Genomic DNA, 23700 nt, shown 5'->3' with positions numbered 1-23700 from the left:
TTATATTACTCTGAATGTAAAACGACACCAGCAGAAAGAAACATATTTTCTTATTATTTTAGAGGAGGGCTATTTTGTACAGTACATGCACTTTTATGCTGTTAATAAAGGAGTTCATTCAAAAATAAGTTTAAATTTATGGCAAAAAAAAGATCAATGGAAATATACCTGCAAATACTGCATTTTATCTTCCTGTAGTTCTCTCAATGGATATGCCTGGGGGACCCCCCTTTCTAAAGTTGAGAATTCATACTTGGCAATACGGTCTACCGTCATGATATCAGCAGCAGAGCTATAGTCATATGGTCTGTCATATATTAAGTCCGGATGAATGCCACCATCCTTGCTGTTTTCTGCAAATGCAGAAAGCATATATATCAGAATTTAAAAAGTGCTCAGATACACAAACAGACAGACAGACATATAGATAAAAGAAACAAATCATGTTTTCTTTTCCCTGTTCTTTTGCTATTTTGAACTGTTTAACAATTGAGGGAGAATTTAACATCAAAGCAATTCCACAACACAAACTTTTTATGCCACACAGAACCTAACATTACGTGAATTTCTAGGAATATATCTTGACCCTGACTGAAAATCCTGACTTAAGAGGACTCGTTGAAGATAAACTGTGCTGGGCTCCTGCTGCCGTACTGTTAGCAAACCAAGGTTAAAAGTTAAGGACCTGAAATATACAACTGCACTAACACCACATACAACACTCAACAAACAATATTCCAGAGCCATCATTTTACATGAAAGTTGTATAAATAAAACAGTGGAATTCAAGAATGATAAAATTTACAAAAAAAATTAATTATGTTAAAGTTGAGCCAGAGGCAAATGTAGGCCCAGTTGTGGGATGGAAGGATGAGATAGGCTATTGCACAGGCATTAAGCTTTGCATGCAAGTAAAAAAATTGGCTTAGTAAACAGTAATCAACCCTTATATAACTGAGCTCTTTTCTACAGTACATGACAACCCCTTTGAAAAAAATGAGAACTGTTAAGTTTGAAAAAAAAAAATGATATCACGGGCTTTCAGTTAATGTTTGGTTGCTCTAAGTTTAAATATTGTTTTTTCTCCGTATGGAACATGGACAAATCCTAAGTAATAGTGAAATAGCATTTTGCATCGATAACTAAATTCTATTTTCGTGTGTACTATTTAAATTCTCAGACTACGTGGTTAGCACAAGCTTGGATATCAATAGTTAGACAGCAGATATACTAAAGATGAGCATTTTCCCCAAATGGTGTGTGTGTTAACCAGGCTGAGCTCCGTATAGTATGTGCTTGGTATAGTATGGATTACCTATACAAATCTATGGAGTCAGCTCAGAAGTACCCCCCTCAACTGAGTGTCTGTTTACCTTCATCAACGTCATCGTTGGACATGATGGCTACACACTTTTCCCACACCATCTTGATATCGGCTCTGTAGCGGTCACAGGCCCAGAGGAACATGGGAAGTAGAATGGACTGGGCGATGGAACACCAGAGCACACACAGCACCATCCAGTTGTATGAGCGGTCGTACTTCAGGCTAGCAAAACTCACCACCTGGAAAACAAAGGATGAAGAGTGTTTTGCCACACTGATGGAGAAGAACAGGACAAAAGTGCTCCAGCATTTCCATGTATGTTCTTAGTTCATTGCTTTTTTGTAGGAGAAGAAATATTTCGATTTTGCCTTAATTTGAATCCGAGACAAAACTGGAAATAGGATCATGCACCATTTACAGGTCATTATATACCAGTCCATACAAGTAGACATGTTACAGAGTTATGTTAATCCTCAAAATAATTCTTTACATAGTCTGATGTGCATTTGTGAGTATGTACTGTACATGCTCACAGCCATTGCCTCTTCATGTTTGAAGACCGTTCTCCTTCTGTTCTTAATGATTGTTTTAATTGTGAGGATTAACTGCAGTCAAAAACTGTATTGATTAGTCTCCCTGCATGTCCTGCATATAGAAGATGGAATTATTAAAGCACTATATGAAATTCTGTTATTGTCTGGGGAATAAGACAACATCATAAGAAGAAAATGAATGGAAAGATTCAGTGTTGCATGTGAAACACTTATTTTTTAATAAAGTAAAATCCAGTGCCGTTCAGTTTAGCTGCCCTGGATCTCGCAACTCAGAATACATTTTGTGGATTATGGTCAGAACCTTGGCAATCAGTGCGGAAATGAGTGCTGAATTAAACCTAATTAGAGGAAAAAACGTTTTCAGGGAATGACATTTGTTTTCTCTGTAGTTCTGGGAAGATCTCCAGTTTAGCACTTTAAGGTTTTCAAATTTTTGTTAAAAAGATATTTCAAATGACTTATCCATTCTCTTTAAAATAAAGAAACACTTAGGAGCTTTTGAGTGCATTTCCCATAAGAATATTTACTGGGTACCAGAAAGGAACAGTAACTTGTATCATTTGGATTATTTGTTCCTTTTCAAACAGGAACAAGCTGATGACAGACAGACAGACAAAATCTCCTCTGGCCTTTCCCATTGAAGACCATTACTTGCACATTTAAGACTTTTACATGTATATAAAAATCTGTTGCAGTTTTAAGAAATATGGAAAGTCAGGAACCCTGGAAGAAATTGTTATGCATGCCTCTGTAGTTGCTTTCATTCCTCAAATTTATGGTTGAGTTGGTTGTGGTACAGCATTTGGACGCACATCATAAACTCTTCAGTCTTGACATAAATTATGAATCTGTCCTGGCAAGGAATGCTCTGTCAAAATGGATTTATAATTATAAAAAAAAATCAACAAATTTGTTCTTTTACATTTTGTACTGAGTAAGCATTGGTTATCCCATAACTCTTGTGGAAAGACACTTACAATGTTAAACAATGAATTTGATTTAATTTTTCATGCATTTAAACAGCTCATTATGCTTGAGAGCTCAGATGAAGAAGTGAATCACGTGGGCTACAGTCACAGGCATAGCAGCATCATACTTAAAATGTGAAAGTGTCAGTAAATTTAGTCTATAATACCAGCTAAGAGGTAGATCTCTACTAAGGTTGCCATGGGCTAATTCAGAGGAGTCAAAAGTGAATCTAAATATGATTTTGAATACATGCATGGATTCTATTTAACACAGAATGGTCTACTAATCGTACAATTAATGGTCATTGTGGAAAACATGCAGTTTATTTTGAAATCAAAAGCTTTAATTCAGACATTCCGGTTAATTTCACCCTGCCTCTAGGCAGGAATAGAACAAAATTATACGATCCCATTGTTATGAGGATGTGGAATACCAAATGACTGCTGGCATCATTAAATCCCTCTGTAACAGGCTGTTAATGACTAGCAAAAGATAAAAGAGGACAAGGTCTAACCAGGAGGCTCATTAGCAGTCAGAGGAAGTTACATACTGACCAACACCACCTTTTTAAAAATCCCAGCAAGACGCACACACCTCTGCCTTGAAACTCCCTTTGTAGGAAGATTGACTATGGCCTTTCACACAAGCACGTTGTCTGTATCCTTATATTTGCATGAGGTTTGTAAAGACTCTTATCACAGGATGTTTAGGCTTTGGCTAAAAATAATTGTACTACTAATAATCCTGTATAACTGCATTAGATTTCCAGACCAAATAGTTGGTGTAGAACAATGAACTGATTTTGTCTTTGAGTCCTAGGTAGTAATGTAGAAATATTTCATAAAAGGTCTTGAAGCTCTCCTCAAACAACAGCAAAATGTAGACTGGGACTCTTCAATATTTTATTGTTCACCATGCATATAAAGTTAGTCAGCCTATTCAAACAGCTGTATCGTGAAACCAGTTCTGCAGAGCAATGAAATATAGTAGACAAAATCACGGCCATTTCATAGCACTCTCTAGTGTGTATCATCCTTGTCTATAGGACCACTTTCCCTGTGGATCCACTGGCGTAAATGCATGGTTTTCATGACATGGTTGTGCAAACTTGTCATCCTATGCCCTGAAGGTATAAAATTCAGTCCAGTATTATCTCACTGGAGTGAAAATTCACAAATCAGTAGCAGGCATTGATATTTTGCTTACATTATCAGTCTGCCGGCCAATGGGAATAGCTTTCAATGCTACAACTGATGTGGATAACCTCTCACTGCTTTTTTACAGAAGACCTTCCGTGTTGTCAGAATATTATCAAGAAAGAGATTATGGTTCTTGGCTAATAATAAAACTTTACTCCAAACAATTCCAATAAATTATCTCCCTCAAGGGACATTCAGGACAAAACCTTAAGTTTCTTAAAATAATAGAACCCATGCAAATCAATAGTTCTTTTAAATTGATTAATTATTAGCAAGTTCCTCCTGCTAATAAAAACATAATTCTGAAATTCTGAACTTTGAACTGCCTTTACATTATTTTTTTTTGCCTTCATGCAAAACATAATTCATAATTTCGTTCACATAAATCCAAATAGTAAAGAAAATTGGAGCCCTTTTAATGATGTTTTGGTTGGAAACTCTAAATCCAAACCCAACCAAATGTAACTTTTGTTTCTTATGGATGCCTCATTCACAAAACAGAGCCTGTCAACACCAAGCACTTTAAAACACCCCCCCCCCCCAAAAAAACAAAAACAAAACTGTGATCGTTTAAGGCAGTTCCTTCTAATGAGCTTTATGGAAGCTCATCAGACTTAGCTAGGGTCAGGCATTGCTCTCTGAGCCATTATGTTTTTAATTGTGTATTTATTAAATCGAACATTGCCCCTGGCATCAGTCGATAGGTACTGCCACAGTTTAAAGTCTTCTCTATTGATCCGATACAGCTGGAACAACATGCTTGCGTACATGTACCACAGGCCTGCCCCTTGCAGCATTTGGCATGGATCCACTCTCTTTAGCTGGATGTGACAAAGTAATGATGGTGAAAGGGTCAGGTGGCAGTCTAATAATGAAGGAAGCATAATTGCCTATATTGCATTCCTTGAGTGAAGCAATTCAAGTAACCAGATTGAGGGATGCACAGTTACAATATTTCAGGCCACCACTGAGGCCAAGACATATCTATGTGCTCTGAAGTTAATTTACCAGCACAGGGGCACTATTGAAGGTCTTGTGTATGCATAGTGGGTGGAGATGAGCTTTGTCACCATAGTCTTTTGGAAGGCTGGTGTCTGCAGGCTATAAGCTATAGCACTTGTAAAGGAAGGATTATGTTAACTGATCAACATGCAATGCAAGGCTTGCATGCTTCATTAGCTTTTTACATCCTAAAAGCTAAAACACCAGTCTTCAGGGTGTTACTATAGAAACTAGATGAGAAGAAAGAGGAACATCACCTATTAACCCATAGGAGGTGACAGAAGGGAGCATGTATGTGCACATGTCTATTTTCACACCAAGCTCATACACCAAAGATATTGCACTTTGTTAGGAAGCATGACTAATAAAAAGGTCTTCCTGTTTTCATAAGATGTATACATCTGATCTTCCAACATTGCTCTATGGAACTCTGTAATGTTTGAATGCCAATTACATCCCTGGTATTTTATAACAACGAGGAGAGGAGCATGCTGGGAACGTTAATGAATCACAGCACTAGTGCAACACCTCCCATTGTGCATGATGACAGGAGGGAATGATACATCTGGGGACAGTGCACACTGTTCTCAACGTTCAGCTTTGGAAAACAAACCTGAGCTTTGCCAGGCATTAATTCATTCAGGAAGAATGTGGGACAAGTGGAAATGTCTGTTACGCCAGGTCTGAAGATTGATCACTTGTTATGGAGAACATAGGATATCAATAAGTAAGGGTGATGTTAAGACATAAATGTGTGCAATAATACAAGCATTTCTGAATAGCTGTCCTGATGAAAGTTTGCAATGGCTAACAGATACTACAGGACAAACAGCTTCAGACTGAGAAACGTAACTACCCAGACAGAGCGGACTTTTAAAAGACATTAGACAGCACAGTTTCTGACAATCCACACTGTGTACTAGAGCAGGTGCCATTATAGAATCCGAAATGCTGTCTCCTAGAGCAAACAGAATACAAACTCTGGTATGTAAACTCAGTCTGTATAATTAATGTCATAGTTAATTAGTAATGCAAGAACTTTTTCTTTGGATGTGCTCTGGTCAATCTAGGACCATTGCTTCCTCAAGATCTCAGGTACTATATGTAGCAGTATATAGCATATATGTACAGTATATGCTATAGTGTAATAATATACAACCTGCAGAGTGCGCAATAAATTCCACCAGCAAGTTCTAAGCTGTCACCGATTACTTAACAGCATCATTGGCACATGTTGTGCTTCTCAATGGTTCCATAATAATTATATTGAGACAAGCTATGATCACTGCCAGTAAGACAAAAGATTGCACACTCATTAGATCAAAATTTCTTCACTGGGATGATAGAGTCACTTGAGCAGAACAGTCTTAATAGTTCTCTAAGCCTCTTTTTGCACCTGGACAAAAAGTAATTTTACCAGAACTGCCTTCCAATCCAAAATAAAATAACTAGTACAACCTGCATTGCAAACCAGAGCACTACAGTATGATCCAGTCTGGTGATCTGTCCACTAGCACATGCAAGAAATTGTCATTGGAGAAAGAGTAAAAAAAAACATAAGAAGGAATACAAACAGGAAAAATGCATTTGGCACCTCATGCTTATTTGAAGCTTATTGATCCAAGACCTCATACATTCTTGAAATGACACACAGGAGATCTATTGTAGCTGGATGGATGGACAGTTGTTTCCTGACATACAAGTACACCAAAACATTAGGCAATCTGCAAGCTGTTAAGCACAAACTCCTGGCATTAGGAAAAACTCAGTCTACACTCAACAAATCACATGAATTATCCAATGACAGTGCTGTTATAAACCTCTGTGCACATTGCAGTTTAACTACAGAGAGCAGATTTTCAGAAGAGAAAAGCAACACAGTAGAAATGTTGATAATCACACATTTGAATTAACATCCACGTGATCTGTTTGATGTTAGTAACCCAATTCATTTGCCTGTGTCTGAAAACCACGTTTTTTCTGTAAACCCAAATGTGTCCCATGGAATCAATAGTGCGGGACAAAGATAGCAGCTGTTGCATTCCACACTGAATTAATAGTGCACTCTTCAGCTGACCTAGTTTGCAGCCTGAAACTGAGTTAATTGAAAAAGTCTGTTTAAAACAACAGCAAATAAAAAGATGCTTCGTCAAAGATCTCTCCTCTGGAGGACACTTGTATTGTAATCAAGCATGATAGTGCTTCTCTTTTGCAGCACTCTTCATCAAACCAAGCCTCCAGAGAAATACCTGACCTCCACTGCAGTTTCAGAGTTCTCTGCTATTGCTGACATAAGAAAACCAATAAGATAATTGAGTTGGGTGGCCGATGTCACAGAACCTTTCAATCCATCTACCCCTGCAACAATGGCCGGCAAAAAAGATTAAGGAAGGAACATTAAAATCTGAAGTGGCTTTATACTGCTGTCTGATAGCTTCCCCCTCTCAAACTCAGCATCAGAATCAGGGAGTTGAGAACTAATCAAGAATAACCTTAGAACACGAAAAACGTAAAGCAACGCATTTGATGTTGAATGGGGTCTGGAGATACGAGGCAGTGGTGGACAGGGATAGGAAGAGCAGAAAGAGGTCAGGGCCGCAGCCATTAAAATAAAGATTCGGCTCTGTCTGAGCACTGGAAACAAGACATGGAGCAGAAAGGTGGAACTCGTCAGTTCTCAATAATTGAGATGGAACAGCTGCAATTCCTGATGGATTCTCTATAGTTTGCTTATAAATAGAGCTGGCTTATTCAACCAGTACTGTATATTGAAGATGTACAGAGGGCTTATGACAATAATTGCCTGAGACAACTGTCAGCCTACACACCACTAACTGCTAGCAAGTCACCCCATTTTCTCGTTTTAAGTTCTCACTCATTTCAGACCACGTGCAGGAAGCTAGTTCTTTCACAGGGCTCCCCTCTCAGGGAAGTCTGCAGTCTTGTTCCGTTCCCTCTATTTACATATGTCACTACTGGATCATCTGACTAACTTCATCTTCATAAGTCAGTAAGCACTGCATCACATTTACTAGATTTTCTCCTCAGCTTCACTCTTTGTCTTCATTAATCATCAAACACATCAGAACATTCAACCTGCTTAACTCCATGTCTCTCAGATCTTAAATCTTCACTTTAACACAACCAGCCACTACAGTATTCAGTTAGACTGTGTGCCTAATCACAATCCTCACTAAAACCATGATTTCAACTCAGTTTCCCCACCCCCTTCTCTTTCAGCAAATCTTCACTAACAGGTCTCCTCATCGCCAGCTGTCCCAGGTGATTGTGTTCAGCCAGGGACAGCACTCTGTGTTCAACACTTGTACCCTTGACACAGCAGAAGTTGGTTTGTTCTTGTTATTATTATTGTCGTCTCTCTAACTTGTCACATTGACTAAGACCATGTACTCCCATCTAAACTACACTCTTGAGAAAGAACACTGCTACTAAATCCCTTTGCCTCCTAGCTCTTCTTATAAGCCTCTTAATTAGCTCAGAGGCGTGGCCAGTCCCACACAGAGCCTATCACACCAGCTCTTTTCCCTCATGTGGAATTTCACCACAGACCAGCTGTGCCTCAGGTTATAATTGCAGAAATGTTTAACTATTGCTATCAATACGTTGACAGTAACTTTTCTCAGTTAGATTTGCCAAATTATTTGTGGCAATATCACTATGAATTCCATGACAATTCACTGAGTATTGTCTTTGGCTTTAGTGATTTAATTGAAAGGGAAGATGGAAATTTCAGTATCGGCTACATTCTGTCTGGTGCATACTAAATATTAGCAGCATCTCTAGAGGTCTAACTGTACTGCACTAGGAAGTCAACTGCAGTTTGTCTACTAGTAACTATTACAAGAATAATTACTGACAAGAAATTTAAATACAGCCACAAACTCCACTGTTCTGACCTAGTGATTCCAGTTTTTTTTAACTGTACATATATCTCAGTGGGTGGCACAGTGTTGCTGTATTGTATTTAGTCTAAAAAAACAATGATACTATATATACTATATATACTATACTATTACCCAATCCTTGAGGTCTCCCATTGGATTACAATGGCTGGGCAATGTCAGGTTTCCTTAAGTACAGCTGCCCTGAATGAACGTTCATGACTGCAATACATAGCTTTGTTTTACTTGGTACTTCTCATCGCCATAGCGCTCATGCTTTTGAATTTTATTTTAATCACGTATGCTCTGTTGCGGCTTCTACCTAAGAAATGAAATAACACAGTAAATCAGAGGCATCCAATCCTTATCCCAGAGGGGCTGGTCTATCTGCAGGTTTTTCAGGTCTCCTCAAAGTACCAGCTGCTGAAGAGCTGAGAGAAGCTGTTGAATTGGTCCCATTAAGCAAATAATGAGCTGATTTAGGTTACTAAAAGATGAGTTGGAATGAAAACACTGGCTCTCCAGGACCTGAACTGTCCATTAATCATATCAAGTTAGTAGATCTTTTTAAAAATTGATGGGGCACCTGAGTTAATATTTTTTAAAGCATTTAAGACAAGACTATGCTGTCATAATACATTACTGGACCAACATTTCAGCAGTAGCAGTCAAAGGCCCAATAATAATTGTGAGGGCTGGAATCTGTTCAAATGACTGAAACTGGGCTATTGATTATTAGAGGGTTTTTTTCATAAAGGGCTGACCCATCTTAAAGTTGTTCTACTGACTTTCTGTGAACCTAATTAAATGTACTGGCAAAGGTGGCTCTAAAACATTTTTGGAATGCTTCAGTTATTGGACTAACCTCAAGAATATTAGAAAAAACTAATGTGAGAGAACGAAAGCCAGCTTTTTTCTTTCCTCCTAAGATACTTCAACAAAAACAATTTACACAAGTTAATTAGAAAAGTTCACTCAAAATGTTCAATTTCACAGCACAGACCTCATTACAAACACACACAGACGCAGATCGCTGTGCTGTATATCACATTGGCTGCTCTTGTTTTAAAAAATAAAACACTTTGGCACTTTCGCAAAGTAATGATTTTAATGAAATTCAGACTCACCAGTACGATTTCTGTATTTTCTAGCAGCATGAAGAGTTACACTAGACACCTATTTCAGGTACGATTAGAAGAATTCTACCTTCAAATTCACATGCGTGAATATTCACTCTTCATACAGGTGCCTGTAAGTTACCTGGCTGGTTAATGAACACTGAAAGGCTAGTATTGAGCATTACCTGAATACATGACTCATATTTTCAAAAACATGAAATTATACCTGGCGTAGGACTCACCAGAATGGGGAATCCAGTTAAGAAATCGTAGATAAAAACTATCCCGCTGATTAAATAGGTGATTTGCAGGGAGGTCTTGATGGGCTCAGAGCCATCAATGGAAGACCTTCTCTTCCCCTGGGCATCCTCCACCACAATGGTGGGCACATTGAACTTGTTCTTGTCAACGTTGTGTCCCGTCTGCATGGAGAAGGTCTGGAAGAGGGCGATTCCGATGCACACCACTCCCATCACTACGCTGCCGCTGATCAGGAGCAGAAAGCACACCCCGAAGCCCAGGCCGATCTCCGTGACAATGAAGCGGCAGTCCCGCGTGTAAAAGCGCTCGGTGGTATCGTGCCAGCCCACGGCAGGCAGAGTGGACAGAATGAAGGACACCATCCAGATTCCCATGACCGTGTGCACCGCTTGCTTCTTGGTGTTGCTCAACCTGGGTGACAAACACAGCAGCACAGGGAAAAGGAGGGATGTTATTTGAAGAAACTGTTCCAGTGCGGATCCTTCCGAGAGCATCAGGAGTCGCTACATTACTCTTGACTGATAGAGTCAAACAATCGTGTGATGTGATACCTTGTGAATACAATTAGCCTCATATAAAGCAAAAGAGAAGTAAGAGGTACAGTCTGCAAACTACATTGTACAGTGGATAAGGTCAAGCACTTCTCTAGAAAGGACAGGAAAGCATTAGATATTATCATACAGGGAAATGATGGGCCCTGTGACAGATATTGTGGAGATTTTACAGAGTTTATTCAAAGGAGAAAAAGATAAAGTGACTGCTAACTGGAGATCAAGGATAAAACTACTGTTGCTCTAGAAGGACTAACAGTCTATCCGAGGGTGTGTTACAGCTTGCCCACAATGGTGGAACATTGGAAGGAGGCCCAGCCCAGGTTTGATTCCTTATGAACGGGCCAGTCACACTGGGAATGGAGATACAGACCTAATTGCACTATCCTGGTGCCCTCTTTATATTCAGTTATTTTCTGAAAGCAGAGTAAGAGCGAAAACAAAGGAATGTGTTTGTGCAGTTGTGGTCCAGTGATGATGTATTTTGCGTCTGGTTAAATGGAGGTTGAAGTCTTGTTTTCCTCCTCTCAGATGGTCAACGCATGTTTTAAGTCAAAGCATCTCTCCCAATCCACTGCTGTACTGCACTTTAATACAACTGCTATATTAACCATTTTATTGATCCTTCTAATTATCAATCACTTAAATGATTAAAAAGTTGTCTGTGCCAAAATAAGTGTATTGGAAAGAGAACAAACCTTATTGTAATTTCTTTCTTTTTTAATGAAGCTCCAAAGCAATAAGATAATGAAGAACACAGTATCCAAGGACCAAGCAATAGGACTTTAAAAAATGATCGTTTTACCACATTGAGTTAAGTGATAGTCACAGCGGAAACATTTGAGTTCTTACTTAAGACTAGTGTTCTTGCAGCCAAGCTGAGGATGAAACCCATGGGGATTGACTGGCATTTCTCACATGAAAGGTCAGCCATGCAAAGAGTGATTTGATATTTTTTCTTTTAACTTAATTCTCTTGACAGTGAAAGGCAAAGCAAAAGCTTGGCAACTACAGCCCGTTCACTTATACTAGAAAAAAGGATTTAAAACTGTATACCAGCTGAAGGCATTCCCATTGTCTTTCACTGTAGGCAGAGCTCAGCTGCTAGTGCAGAATAAAAGCAGGGAGTTATAAAGTAGGGTTTGAGCAGTGGAAAACTGGAACTTAGAAAACCTGGTGCTGTGAAGCCCTGGTCCTTCCCAAAAGGATTTGCTAGCACAAGAAACGGCACATCACCAGGTAATGATCTCTTGGAGTAGAACGAACGCATCAAATTCATCATTCTGATGACAGAAGGGCTCAACCACTGAAGGTGCTAATTCTCAGCAGAGGCTGAGCCTAATGGTTCGGTCTACATCTAGGCTCAGCTGCAGTTACATATAAAAATCCCCAAGTAGTGCTCTATGACTGGCCAAGCACTGGTGGGTTTGGTGGACATGAGTCTGGAAGGTTGCATGAGACTTGCTGTTATGATTTTCTAGGTACCTACAGTATGAGCTTGCAGTGTTGTCAATGAGACGTGTCACCTTTCCAATTAAGTCTAACTCCTAACTGGATGATGCTGCATGACTGCCAGTATGAGAAAAGGTTGGTGGCTCTAACAGTTAATGTTTTGGAGGAAAGCACTCCTAAGCTGGCAGGAGGGCTGCTGCAGCACGTTGCACATTGGCCCAATGATAGGCCATCCCAAACCTGAGGGGAATAAAAACAAAAATAGTTGACATTTCTAAATTTCATAAAAACACATTAGCTGCATGTGTGTGAATGCCACTTTGGATTGAAGACCAAACTAAAAGCAGGTCACAATATCTTGTTGAAGTAGATGCCCAAGCAACAAGTGAGCAGGGAGCAGAGCTTTATTGCACAAGAAACAACACCAAAGTCTTAAAAACACAAGTAGCTTGATCCCCCTGAAACGTAATCTGAAATTTGAAAATATTTAGCAAAGGGATCCTTGCTGTGAACAGTAAATAATAATAACCTTGCTGGAAAGCCTGCATTTTTGGTCAAACAATGGCAGATAAGTGAACTACTGTCACCTACATCACTCTCACCACTTCTGTGATTTTCATCTCGCCTCACCATCTTCTTGTATTGTGTCTCCAGCTCCTTTGTCCTTTGTTAAGCAGGAAGCACGCCCATATCTCCTCAGTTTTTGGGTAGACTTTGGTTCTCAAGAGAGCTCTAGGAATGTGCAGAATCCGAGAGGTGAAGAATTCAATCTGAAGCCTCATGGCACAGTAAGAGCGGTGAGGCTTAAATTAGATGTACAGTAGGAGAAGCTCTGGATCAAATCAACTGCAGTTGCATTGAACGTAATTTTGATGTCAGATTGTCACGTGTTTTTATCTGCACAGGTTTGGCTAAGGGTCTGCTAAGCAAATAAGAGGTCTGTAAATATTAGTAATTTACATTATCAGTGACAGAAAACAGAAATCAAGTTTTTTTATTTGATTTTGTCCATCATCTATCATGTGAATTTATTGAATATCAGCTGTTGCTTATTGAAGGAAGATTTTGTCCGAAAACAATTCTTTGGGTCTGAACCAGAGCAGGACAGGACATTTGTGACTCATGGCTTTTGGCACATGCTGTAGCTTGAATGCTTCACCAATGGGCTTCAAAGTAGAGTAAGCAACATAGTTGTTTCCCCTTCACATATCCCCATATACGGTACCAGCTGTGAGACAATACCTTTGATTTTGCTGATGAACAAGGCAAATTGTAAAAGTGTCAGTAAATTGGCATGCACACATTATAGCTTCATTAGTTCAGGAGTACAATAAGCTGGATTTATTGTGTTTATTCATCTAAACTGACACCCAGAATAAATTATTACATCTTTCTGCAAAATAACAACAATAATGCTACATTCAGGGATTCCTGTTAGATTTTCTTTAATATCTAAAAAGGATGCAATTTGCAGCACACTGAGCTGTCACTGCAGATGAAAATTGATTACCTGAATAGCACAAAAACAGATGCATGTGTCCCAAAAAAAAAGAAAACGTAATGCCTAAATGGATTCCCCTGTGTAAACACTGTCATTGAAAAATCCCAGTGAGAGATACCCTGAAATGCCTGGATTCTCTCTTCTTCCAGTAATGGAATTGTCTTCCTTTGGGATCTATAGAAGGCAGTAAAGTGCTCTGAAGAAAGTAGCACAAAATTTGTCAGCAGCACTTTGTCCACACTGGTTTGCTTCATAACACATTTTAATAATTGTTAATGATGTTTCTGCTTACAGGCAGAAAATCTGCATATACTGTACTGAGCTGCAGACAGAGAACTCTTGTCTATTTGATGTACCTCATTAAAAAAACACATTTACTTATTCAGGCAGCTATTAAAAGAATATTCAAGCCAGAAGATAATTTCAGTAGAACGAGTTATGGTTTGTTATGACTTAGTTAATGCTTACCTGTTCATTTTATTTGATTTAAAATGCAAGTGATCAATATTGCAAACATTTCTGTACACAGGAAACAAGTAGCAGTTGCTGAAGAAGGTGTGGATTTCAGATGTTGCCATGGCTGCTACTGTGCGTTCTAATGAAAAAGCTGTCTAACAAGGAGTTAGTCGTTACTGGGGTTACCCTGTGAGTGGAAAGGAAGACTCTTTTTGCTTGAAGAATGTCTGACAGTTCCTTAGCCTTCTATCAAACAAATTAGGGTTACTGTGGCAGATAGAGAACTTATGTAAAGACAAAACTGGCAATTACACGTAGCACAAATCACAGAAAATTGGCTATTGTCAAAGTCTTGAACAAAATGAAACAACAACAAAGCAAGCAAAATGTCTATTACTGTGTTACAACACTAATCAGCCTGTGTGTCAATAACCTCAGCTCCCCAGTACACTGTGCTGCTTGGTGTGGTTAGATCAGACTCTTCTTTATAGGGAAGAAGAGAGGAGTAAACAGTAAATAGTAACTGAGTTAAGTTTTGTTACCAGAGCATGTCGATGGGGAAAACCCAGGAAAAGTTGCAGCAGTGTTGTACATTGATATAACCTTTATTTTCTTCAACAAGGTAATTTGATTGACAACAAATTCTCATTGACAGTCAATCTACAGCCCCATTTATAGAGCAGGGCACTTGGTGATCCAATCTGAATGAAGCACCTTGCTCAAGAGTACAGGAGCACTGTCCCACCTGGGGGATTTCAACCTATTACCCTACTGTCCAGAGCACTGACCACTTCGCACTACTTAAATTTCCACACTAGCAAATTTTAACCCAATTAGATTACCAAATAGTTTCTGTGAATAACATAATATAAATATATCTGGTATATTTTTAAAAACATAACAAATTCTGCAGGATAGTGTTGAGAAAAATACTCTTAGCTGTGTGATATCAACAGCAGTGCAGAATACATGCAGTAACAATAATACCAGTAAGGGGAACAGTTCCTTTACACCCTGGCTGGAGACTAGCTGGCTGGAGTAAAATGGGATTTTAGAGCTGCATGGAGTTTTGTCACCTCAGCACACGCAGGATTTCTAAATGCAGCTTTGGGAGCCCTGTCAAATCATGTACTGTTTTACAGCGAAGACAAATGATAAGGAGGTTTTTCTACTGGGAGTCATTCATTTTCGTTTGGGCTTCCTTCACGGTGTTCCACTGCTGCAGTAATAGCTTTGCGTGCTCTGCCAAAGCAGCGTCTGTTTTCACAGCTGACTCCAAAGAAACTACCCAAACCAAGGGAGCAGAACTAAACACACAGCACAATGCTATCAGGAGTGGCAGACCCAGTCTTACAGCGGTTAAAGCAGTTTTTGCATATCATTCCGAAGAAAAAAATAACTACATTGGCTACAACTACATGAGTCCATTCGCCAGACTAGGGATTTAACTAGGTCCTAAGAATTTGCTCATTAAAAGACAACCAAATGCCCCAAACATGATTAACCCCTATCAAGACTGGTCACCTCTTAAATGGTTTGTCAACAAGATCCATTAAACCAGACACTATGAGACAGAATACTTACATTTTCCTGTTTGAAAAACAAAATTGTAGGTTTAACAGGAGATAGTGTATCATGAAAGCACCACACTGTATTGTATTATACTAGAATGAAGAAATGCAGAAGCCACTTAAAAAAATATATCACCTCTGAATTAAAACCACTGTTTAGTAAAAGCTCAGTGGACAAAACTGTTTGATCTGCCTTGCAAACATAGACTTAACCTAATTAAAGTAAATTTTAAATTCTAATGGGGGTAAACAAATTTGGCCAGGCTGTGTAATATCTTATCTAGTAGAAAATGTAACAATTTACATCAGCATTTAATGGTAGCTTTGTATATCTCCTAATCTTGTAGCAGCTTTATGGCTTTGGACAGAAGCAGTTCCAACACATTGTCTTTATTGTCTTGATTGTCTTTATTGCTGTGTCAGAAAGAAGCAATTAATTGCCTTGCCAATTAATAAAGAAATCCTGTCTCAGAGAATCTGTTAATGGCAAAGCTTGTTGCCAGTCCAAGCTTCTTGCAGTACTCTGGATTGTAGGGCTCAGGAGACAGAGGGGGGAGTTAGAGAAGACACTGGGGAAACTAGCATGTGGAAAGGAGCTGGGAGAGAGTGAGAGTCTGTTTGTGATGTCCTTCTGACCGGATCATTTATTTAATAATGGAAATTTTAAAAATGGCATGATGTAAACCAGCTACAGTAGCTAAACCAGTAGCAGCTAATAGCAACAAAATAATGCAGCATACTGGCCTGTGAGAATGCTTTCATATTCTCTAGTATCAGTACAGAATAACATTTACCACCTAAAATTACATTTATCTAAAACAGGTTTTATCTTAGAGAGCAGATCAAATTAGCCTGATCAAATTATGTTATATAGGGAATATATTTCCACACAAATATGAATCGTAATAATCGTAATTTTTGTAATAAATACCCACCCAATAAGGAATTTTGTATTAAATAGTCACCCAATCAGGAAATTCCTTTCTGGCGAATACACCAAAACCAACTTGAAGAGAATTAGGCCCAGCAGGATTGCTCTTATGACATGCCCACTTATCAGAACCCTCCATCCTTTAACATGCTGTAGTCTCCACTGGGCTTTAAAGGAGAGATAATTCTGACTGGAGGAGTGGGAAATCTCTCTCTGACATCACTGCAAGCTTGCAGGTATCTAGCAAGTCACAGTTGCTTTGCCAAAGCCAAGATGACCCTTGTTGGCTAATGGCCACCACACCCAAGTGGCACTCTACCAGCTGTCCACTGCCACTCGAGAAATCGAGGTCACTGCCACATCACGATTTCAACAAGTGATGTTGGGTATAAAGCTAATGGCTTTATACCCAAGTTATCAAAAGAGATAACCCAAGTTATCTCCAAAGAGAACTTTCTGCCACCTGCCAGCTGGGAATATTCATTCAGGAAAGAAGGAGCACACAGGGCAGACGGGAAAGGAAAGGAGAGTCACAAGGCACCAACACAGAAGAAGTAATAGTGGCACACGCTCTTACCCATACCTGTAGTTGACCGGCCAGCGGACCATCCACATGCGGTGGTAGGAGAGGGAGGTGACAGAGAAGCAGGTGACCAGCGTGAGGGTGTAAAAGGTGGACACAAAGACTTTGCACAGCCCCTCATTCCACTCATAATTGGAGTGCTGGCGGCGCAGCTGGATGACAGAGTACATGGTGATGGGGATGCCCATGTTAAGGATGTGAGTGCCAGCCAGCGTGCAGATGAGGAACTCCAGGGGCTTCCATTTCTTCTGCTTGGCGCTCACACTCAGTATGCCCCAGGTGTTGGCCAGGATGGACACCCCCGAGCAGACCAGCCAGGCCAACGCGTTGTTGTTGATGACCTCATCCTTCATGGTGGAGCGTGGAGGCGCTGGCAGATGGGAGGATGGCGAGAGGTGCAGGCGGAGCAGCGGGCGAGTGGCACCAGGCGAGAGCCAGCATCCTACTGAAGCAGATGTTCCTTGTCCAGGAGGCAGACGCAGGGGGCTGAGGGCATGGCGGACTGACAGCCTCGCTGGGCAGAAGGAGGACAGAGCGAGTACACGTCTCCAAGCCAAGCCGGCGTGCCAAGATCCCTATGAATCGAGACAGAGAGGAAAGCAGCTTTTTAGGAGTTTGACCATGTTTGATAAACAGGAAATGAATTCTGGGTATGAAAATCAATGAGCTCTTCACCCAATCACAACGCTACAGTAGATGGAACTGGTGCTCCCACCCTTATCTGGAAGCGAGTTCATTCTATGAGACAATGACAGGTATACAAATAATTGCAAAAACTTATTTGTATATTTTGTTTTTTCCTATCTCATATTTGGAGAATGTTCATCTGTATATTTTTTATATAAAGGTACACATTATGAGTCAAACAGGAGCCAATGATATACTTGAAGTCTATATTTTCTTTCGGAGTCTGAAAAGAAATTTGGCAGGCTCCATGTAATTAAAATTGAGATCATTCTTTATTATTTGTGAACCGCAAAAGGTGCAAAATGCAAAACTTCTGCACTATCAGCACCGGACTACATTCTAAAAATTAATCGTATCTCTTAAACAGCAACAATTTAAAAATTCTGATGCTGTATGAGGGGTTAAAGCAACTTCATGTTTGGTGTTCAAAGATTTATGAAGGCTTTTCAGAAATCACTTGCAACAGATCATCTCGTGCCACTGTTCTCCACATCGCTTAGCACTTATCTTCTGTGTGCTTTGAATATATATATATATTTTAAAATATAGAGGTTGGACCTCAGTGCACAGATGCATGATTGCAATAAAATGTTTTATTGTACACAAATTAAAAAAGAATTTGCTTCAGGATGTTTTGGACAGAAAAATGTTCAGCAATGTTGGAATAACAACACTGTGGCTACATTCAATTCTAAACACCTGAAGGACTTATCTCCAAAACACAATTTATATACAGTATATATTTATTGTTTTTGTTAGTAACTGTTGGCTATAGCAATATACCAAAGCAAGTCTCACACATGCATCTTTCAGACGTGTAATAGAATATAAGCACTATAAAATTAAAAAATAAGTACATAAAATACATTTTACATAAAAATGTATAATATAATTACTGTAGTTATATTTCAGATAATTGATGTTGATGGCAATTACCATGGCATTATTTACCCTGTAAGACAAATACACAAAATGTTTTCAACACTGGGAAATAAAGATGTAGGAAAAGATTATGGCTCTGTGGGTTTATGAATCAAATATGCAGCCGTTTGTTTTTGCTGTGTTGGCTAGGCTGCGCGGAAGGGAGATTGTGTGAGGTTAGCTTCGGGGGTAAAAGCAACAAAAATCCATTCAGAAAATGTTGGTTTCACATTGTGGAAATAGGACGTAAAAAAAGAAAGATAAAAAACAGGACCTGGATGCTTTTCTGATTCCACTTGGGTGAAAATAAGTAGTAATTAGACTCTCGCGCTTAAAAATCTCAAAATGCATTTGAAAGCAGCCCTTCAGTATAACTGGGAAAAACACATCTTGCTGTAACCTAAGGAACCCAAGCTGTGTGTAGCTATGGTTTTTGTTCATGGGGAAAAAGGCCTTTGAGCCGAGGATCCAATCTGATTTTTTAAGTGTCATTTGAAAATGGAATACTTTCCTTGCTGCATCTTGCACACTGATTCAGTAATGGTCATACAACATTGATCTGTCAAGTCTGGATGCAGCAGTTTGGATCTGTGCCACAGACATACAAGGGTTCCAATGGAATTGACGTCATTTAATTTTCCAGACATTAGGTTCCAGAACGTTTATGGCAGAATACGCAAGTGTAAAAGACAAAGAGGGAAATAATCTATAGAAGCCAGGCTGCACCAGAGCTTTCAGAACGATCAAGAGGGATCTGACTAAAACTCTGCTTCATTCTGCTTGAAGGTGGGAATGCTCAATTGAGTACTGTATCTGGGAAGCCACCTGATTTCATCGGATACAATGTGCACTGCTGCTGACTTTGAAATTAGGTTAAATTCTCCCTTTGCAGTTATAGTATCCCCTGGTTTCTTCACCACTCTTTGCATATATATTGAAATTCTGTTTATCTATCCATAAAAGAGGCTATTCCAATTTCTTCAGTCTTACTATCATAATCAAAAGCTTCCAATAGAATTATTCATGTTGTAGTATGAATATGAATCATCTGTATGTTATCAGACAGTCTGGATAGATTCTAAAATGCAACCATTTGAGACCAATGCTAAGAAGAACCGCATAAGAATTTTTAAGGAAGATTTTGTATAAAAATCCAAGCTTATAGTATTGATTTAAGAAACAGAAATCTCATTAAATATATTACAACCTCCTAATGATCTGGCATCAAACATTCTACAATAAAACATGCTTTTCTGACAGTGTTTTCTCTTACAGTTGTCCAAGTTTGGGGCCAATTCCTTCTTTCAGACCGATTTTCTAATTCCTTTCCCTTTTTCCATTCATGGAATTGGAATTGTAGACCTGAAACTGACATCCGACCCCGCAGTTATCCAGGAACCTAAATATGTTTCCAAGAGGCCAAAATGCATACTACTTATGTCAGTGTTAAATTCATGCAAAGGAAAATATAGGATTCCCCAAAGGCCAATTCTCTTAGCAGGTGCTATACAGTATATACCATAAATGAAATACAAAGACAACCTTTTGATGCCAGCTCAAAGATGGGAGATAATAACTGACTTACTGCAAAAGAAAACAGTTATGAACAAGTGATAATGTAACGACTCCTTAAGGAACCCTTATTTGTACTAAGTCAGATTATGCAAATTGTGATTTTCAGTTCCATTCCAATTTGCTGTGCAAACCAGAGATGTGCTTTTAGGTCATCATTTTCCTTAGAGGCCATTCCCACAGTGTGGGGCTATTAATAAGAAAATGAGAAACGGACTCATCAGAATTTCTTTATCTCCCAGTTATGTCTTATTGAAAAGTCATGACATGCGGGAAAAAAAATACGAAAGAGAAACTTGGGATCAGATCTCCTGCCATGTGGTCTGTTTGTCTACGATTATATCTGTCCCAGCATCCCTTTCATCCAGTATGTGGTATTTGAAATGCTACGTGAAAAAAAGGTTTCAAGGGCATTATGCCAAGTTTAGTTTTCTTCCGAATTATTTTTTTTTTGTTGCTCTGAAACTCAGGCAATTTATAGGTTTAAGTAACTAAAAACAACACTTGACAGAAAAAAAGAAAAGGAATCAGTTTGGATATTTTAAAAAATGTGTAGACAATAAATTGATATCTGATGAACATGTCACATTAACCACTAGCACAACTGAGTTCTTGTCAGAGATCAGTGATAGTTGTACCCTTTCTGCTTGCCTGATTATACTGGTAAACTGTCCATCTTAAAACGCCCTGATTATTTTCCAGTTCACCTGCTGTTTACCTGTTGCTTCCTTCAGGTGTGGCGAAAGCACAATAAACCCCTGAGACTGTCTGGCACGCAGAGCTGCAAATGAAGGCACACAAGCTGAAGCCTGCTGGAAGCAGAAAGGTTTTTCCACCTCTGTAGATGTGGAGCTGCGTAGTTTTTGTTTACACACTCAATGAAGACATTTATATGGGAAATGTGTTGTAGTCAAACTAGGTTAAAGTGCTGCCAGATTGAGCTGTTACATAAAGACTTGATATATAATTTTGCAGTGGAAAATTGTATTTCTTTAGTTCTAAAACTAAAAAGGGAGTTCAGTTTTTCTTTTTCCCCAAGGCCCTTAAAGATACAGAAGTAATCCTATATTATATTACAAATTTCATGTGTTATCAAAGAGCAGGAGCACACACAAGTCTATAGCATCTATACCTACTGTATAGTTGCTATGCAGAGAAACTGACAGCTTTTTGTATGCTTGTATGAAAGAATGAGCATACTGAAAAAATATTCTTTGCATCCTTTTGAATCAACACCCATCTTCATCCATCCATCAGCTTGTTTGTTAAAATCAAACAGCAATCCAAGTTAAGCGTTGTTGCAGATTGCATACTTAAGGGTCAGCTGACAACCATTTAAACGAAGTGCTTTTAGGGAAAAATAAAAGCTTCTTGTTACCTAAGACACACAAAGGCACAGACAGTATATTTCAGAAATGTAGAGAGAACATTAACACAGAATTCCCAACCACTTATTACGAGGCTCCTTCATTGTAGTCAACTGAGCAACTGAGTTACTGCTCCTGTGGGAAATGGAATCCTTAACATCCATTTGAATAATGTTAGTGCTCTGTAATTGTCTTTGCCTGGATTGCACACACAATTGCACAATGGTCAAAGTAGTCAGCACATATCAGAGAGTAATCTGACTTTTCCACTGCAGCGTGTGCATTTTTACTTGTGTTCTGGACAGCTTTGATCACTGGAAGAAGCTAAGAAGGATATGAATTGTCAAGTTCAAGTTGGTGCGATGAGGTTTGAATCAAACTTTTGTCCTCTCCACTGCCAAACAAATTATAAAACTGAACTCAATGTCAGCTTTACACTGGAAAGTCACAAGAGGCCTTTATCACGACTGAGAGCTGCCATCGGTGTTGTGCTTGTCAGGTGAGGACAAAATTGATTCAAGACCCTGTGGCACTGTTTTATTTTTCTCCACTCTTGGGAGATCTATTCTCTGGGCCAATAAGTAGACGTGAATCCGTAATTTCCCCAATAGTTAACAACAATCAAATTAATTAGTCACTCTCTGAAACTAGTGTTTGAGAAAAAGCACTCTGTATGTAAACAGTTTTTTTCTTAATAATATTACATTTGAAAAAGCTATGCAAATATGTGACCTAGAATATATCAGTTAACTGACAATAAATACAGCCTACCACTTTATTACAACAATTATGAGTACTTAGAAGTACTTCATCATAATGTGCTATCTAAATTACGAGCATGGAATCCTGCTCTGTCTGTGGTGGAGCACAACAGCCATTCAGTGCCAGAAACGCACACCACACCTAAACCTGTAAGAGCCTGTACTACATTACTATTCAAGACATCAATGCAAATTACATTACCTTGAGCTTTCCTTGACCACAGAACTACCCATTACTGTACTTACTTTGGACAGACCAAAGCTCAATAAGAATAATTAATGATCCATACTTCAAAATCAGTGACAGATGCTGCCATAATTATTTTATATCCTGTGCTATTAATAATTACAGCCTCAGTGCTTGTCTGTGGTATCTAAGAACTCTGCCTACATTCACTGAATTTCAGTGAAAAAAGCTGATTTTTAACCATAATAAATAATTGGCCTTTAGAGCATATACAGTACCCTTGAGTAGTGGAATGTGTCGCTCTCTTGAAAACTATGGGAAGTTAAGGCTCGGGCATTATTCTTGTTACAAAGAGCTGTTTTGGTGGCTTGGGCTGTATTAGGTAAATGAAGTGAAGGTATTCCCAGGGGTCTTGCATCCTGCTAAATTACAATTTCAGATTTATTGGCATTCGAATGCAAGGATGGGGATCTTTGATAAAAGAAGATTTTTCATCGTATATCCTTTATCTGACAAGGGGCTTCATTTCAGGAAATATCTGGGAAGGGGAGTGGATTAATACCCTTCCCTTTCCCTCAGTGACTCCTTTCTTGCAGATTGGGTGTCCTTATGTACCTTCTGTCTTTATGTACCCACTAAATTTTTTAGGCCCCTATGATTCTCATTGCATTTCAAAAGCTTCATGGGGGTAACCTTACTTGGGATTCCACTGTCATGAAACTCCACGTTACCATCTGACAGCTTCCATCTGCACCTCCACTGAAATGACACCAGTCCATTTATCCCCCTTAATGTCATGACACCAATAATCATAATAAAGTGGAATTCCAG

General features: G+C 39.0%; 1 protein-coding gene across 3 annotated transcripts in view; it reads right to left on the bottom strand.

The window, feature by feature from the left end:
- The window catches only part of gpr153 (G protein-coupled receptor 153), a 48884-nt gene that overhangs the window by 8831 nt on the left and 16353 nt on the right, over positions 1 to 23700 (bottom strand). For 2 of the 3 annotated variants that reach the window (XM_088616867.1, XM_088616866.1), the window contains 4 exons: positions 17369 to 17949; positions 10311 to 10740; positions 1374 to 1563; positions 169 to 353 (listed from right to left, as the gene is read on the bottom strand). In XM_088616867.1, coding sequence (XP_088472993.1) covers positions 169 to 353; positions 1374 to 1563; positions 10311 to 10740; positions 17369 to 17727 — 1164 coding nt within the window. In that variant the 5' untranslated portion in view covers positions 17728 to 17949. The remainder of the gene's footprint in view (positions 1 to 168; positions 354 to 1373; positions 1564 to 10310; positions 10741 to 17368; positions 17950 to 23700) is intronic. The other variant, XM_088616868.1, reaches the window with a different exon arrangement.

The sequence above is a fragment of the Lepisosteus platostomus genome, chromosome 23 (assembly GCF_059453375.1).
Source record: "Lepisosteus platostomus isolate fLepPlt1 chromosome 23, fLepPlt1.hap1, whole genome shotgun sequence".
Taxonomy (NCBI): domain Eukaryota; kingdom Metazoa; phylum Chordata; class Actinopteri; order Semionotiformes; family Lepisosteidae; genus Lepisosteus; species Lepisosteus platostomus.
Note: the sequence above shows the minus strand (reverse complement) of the source record. Positions and strands in the feature narration are given on the sequence as shown.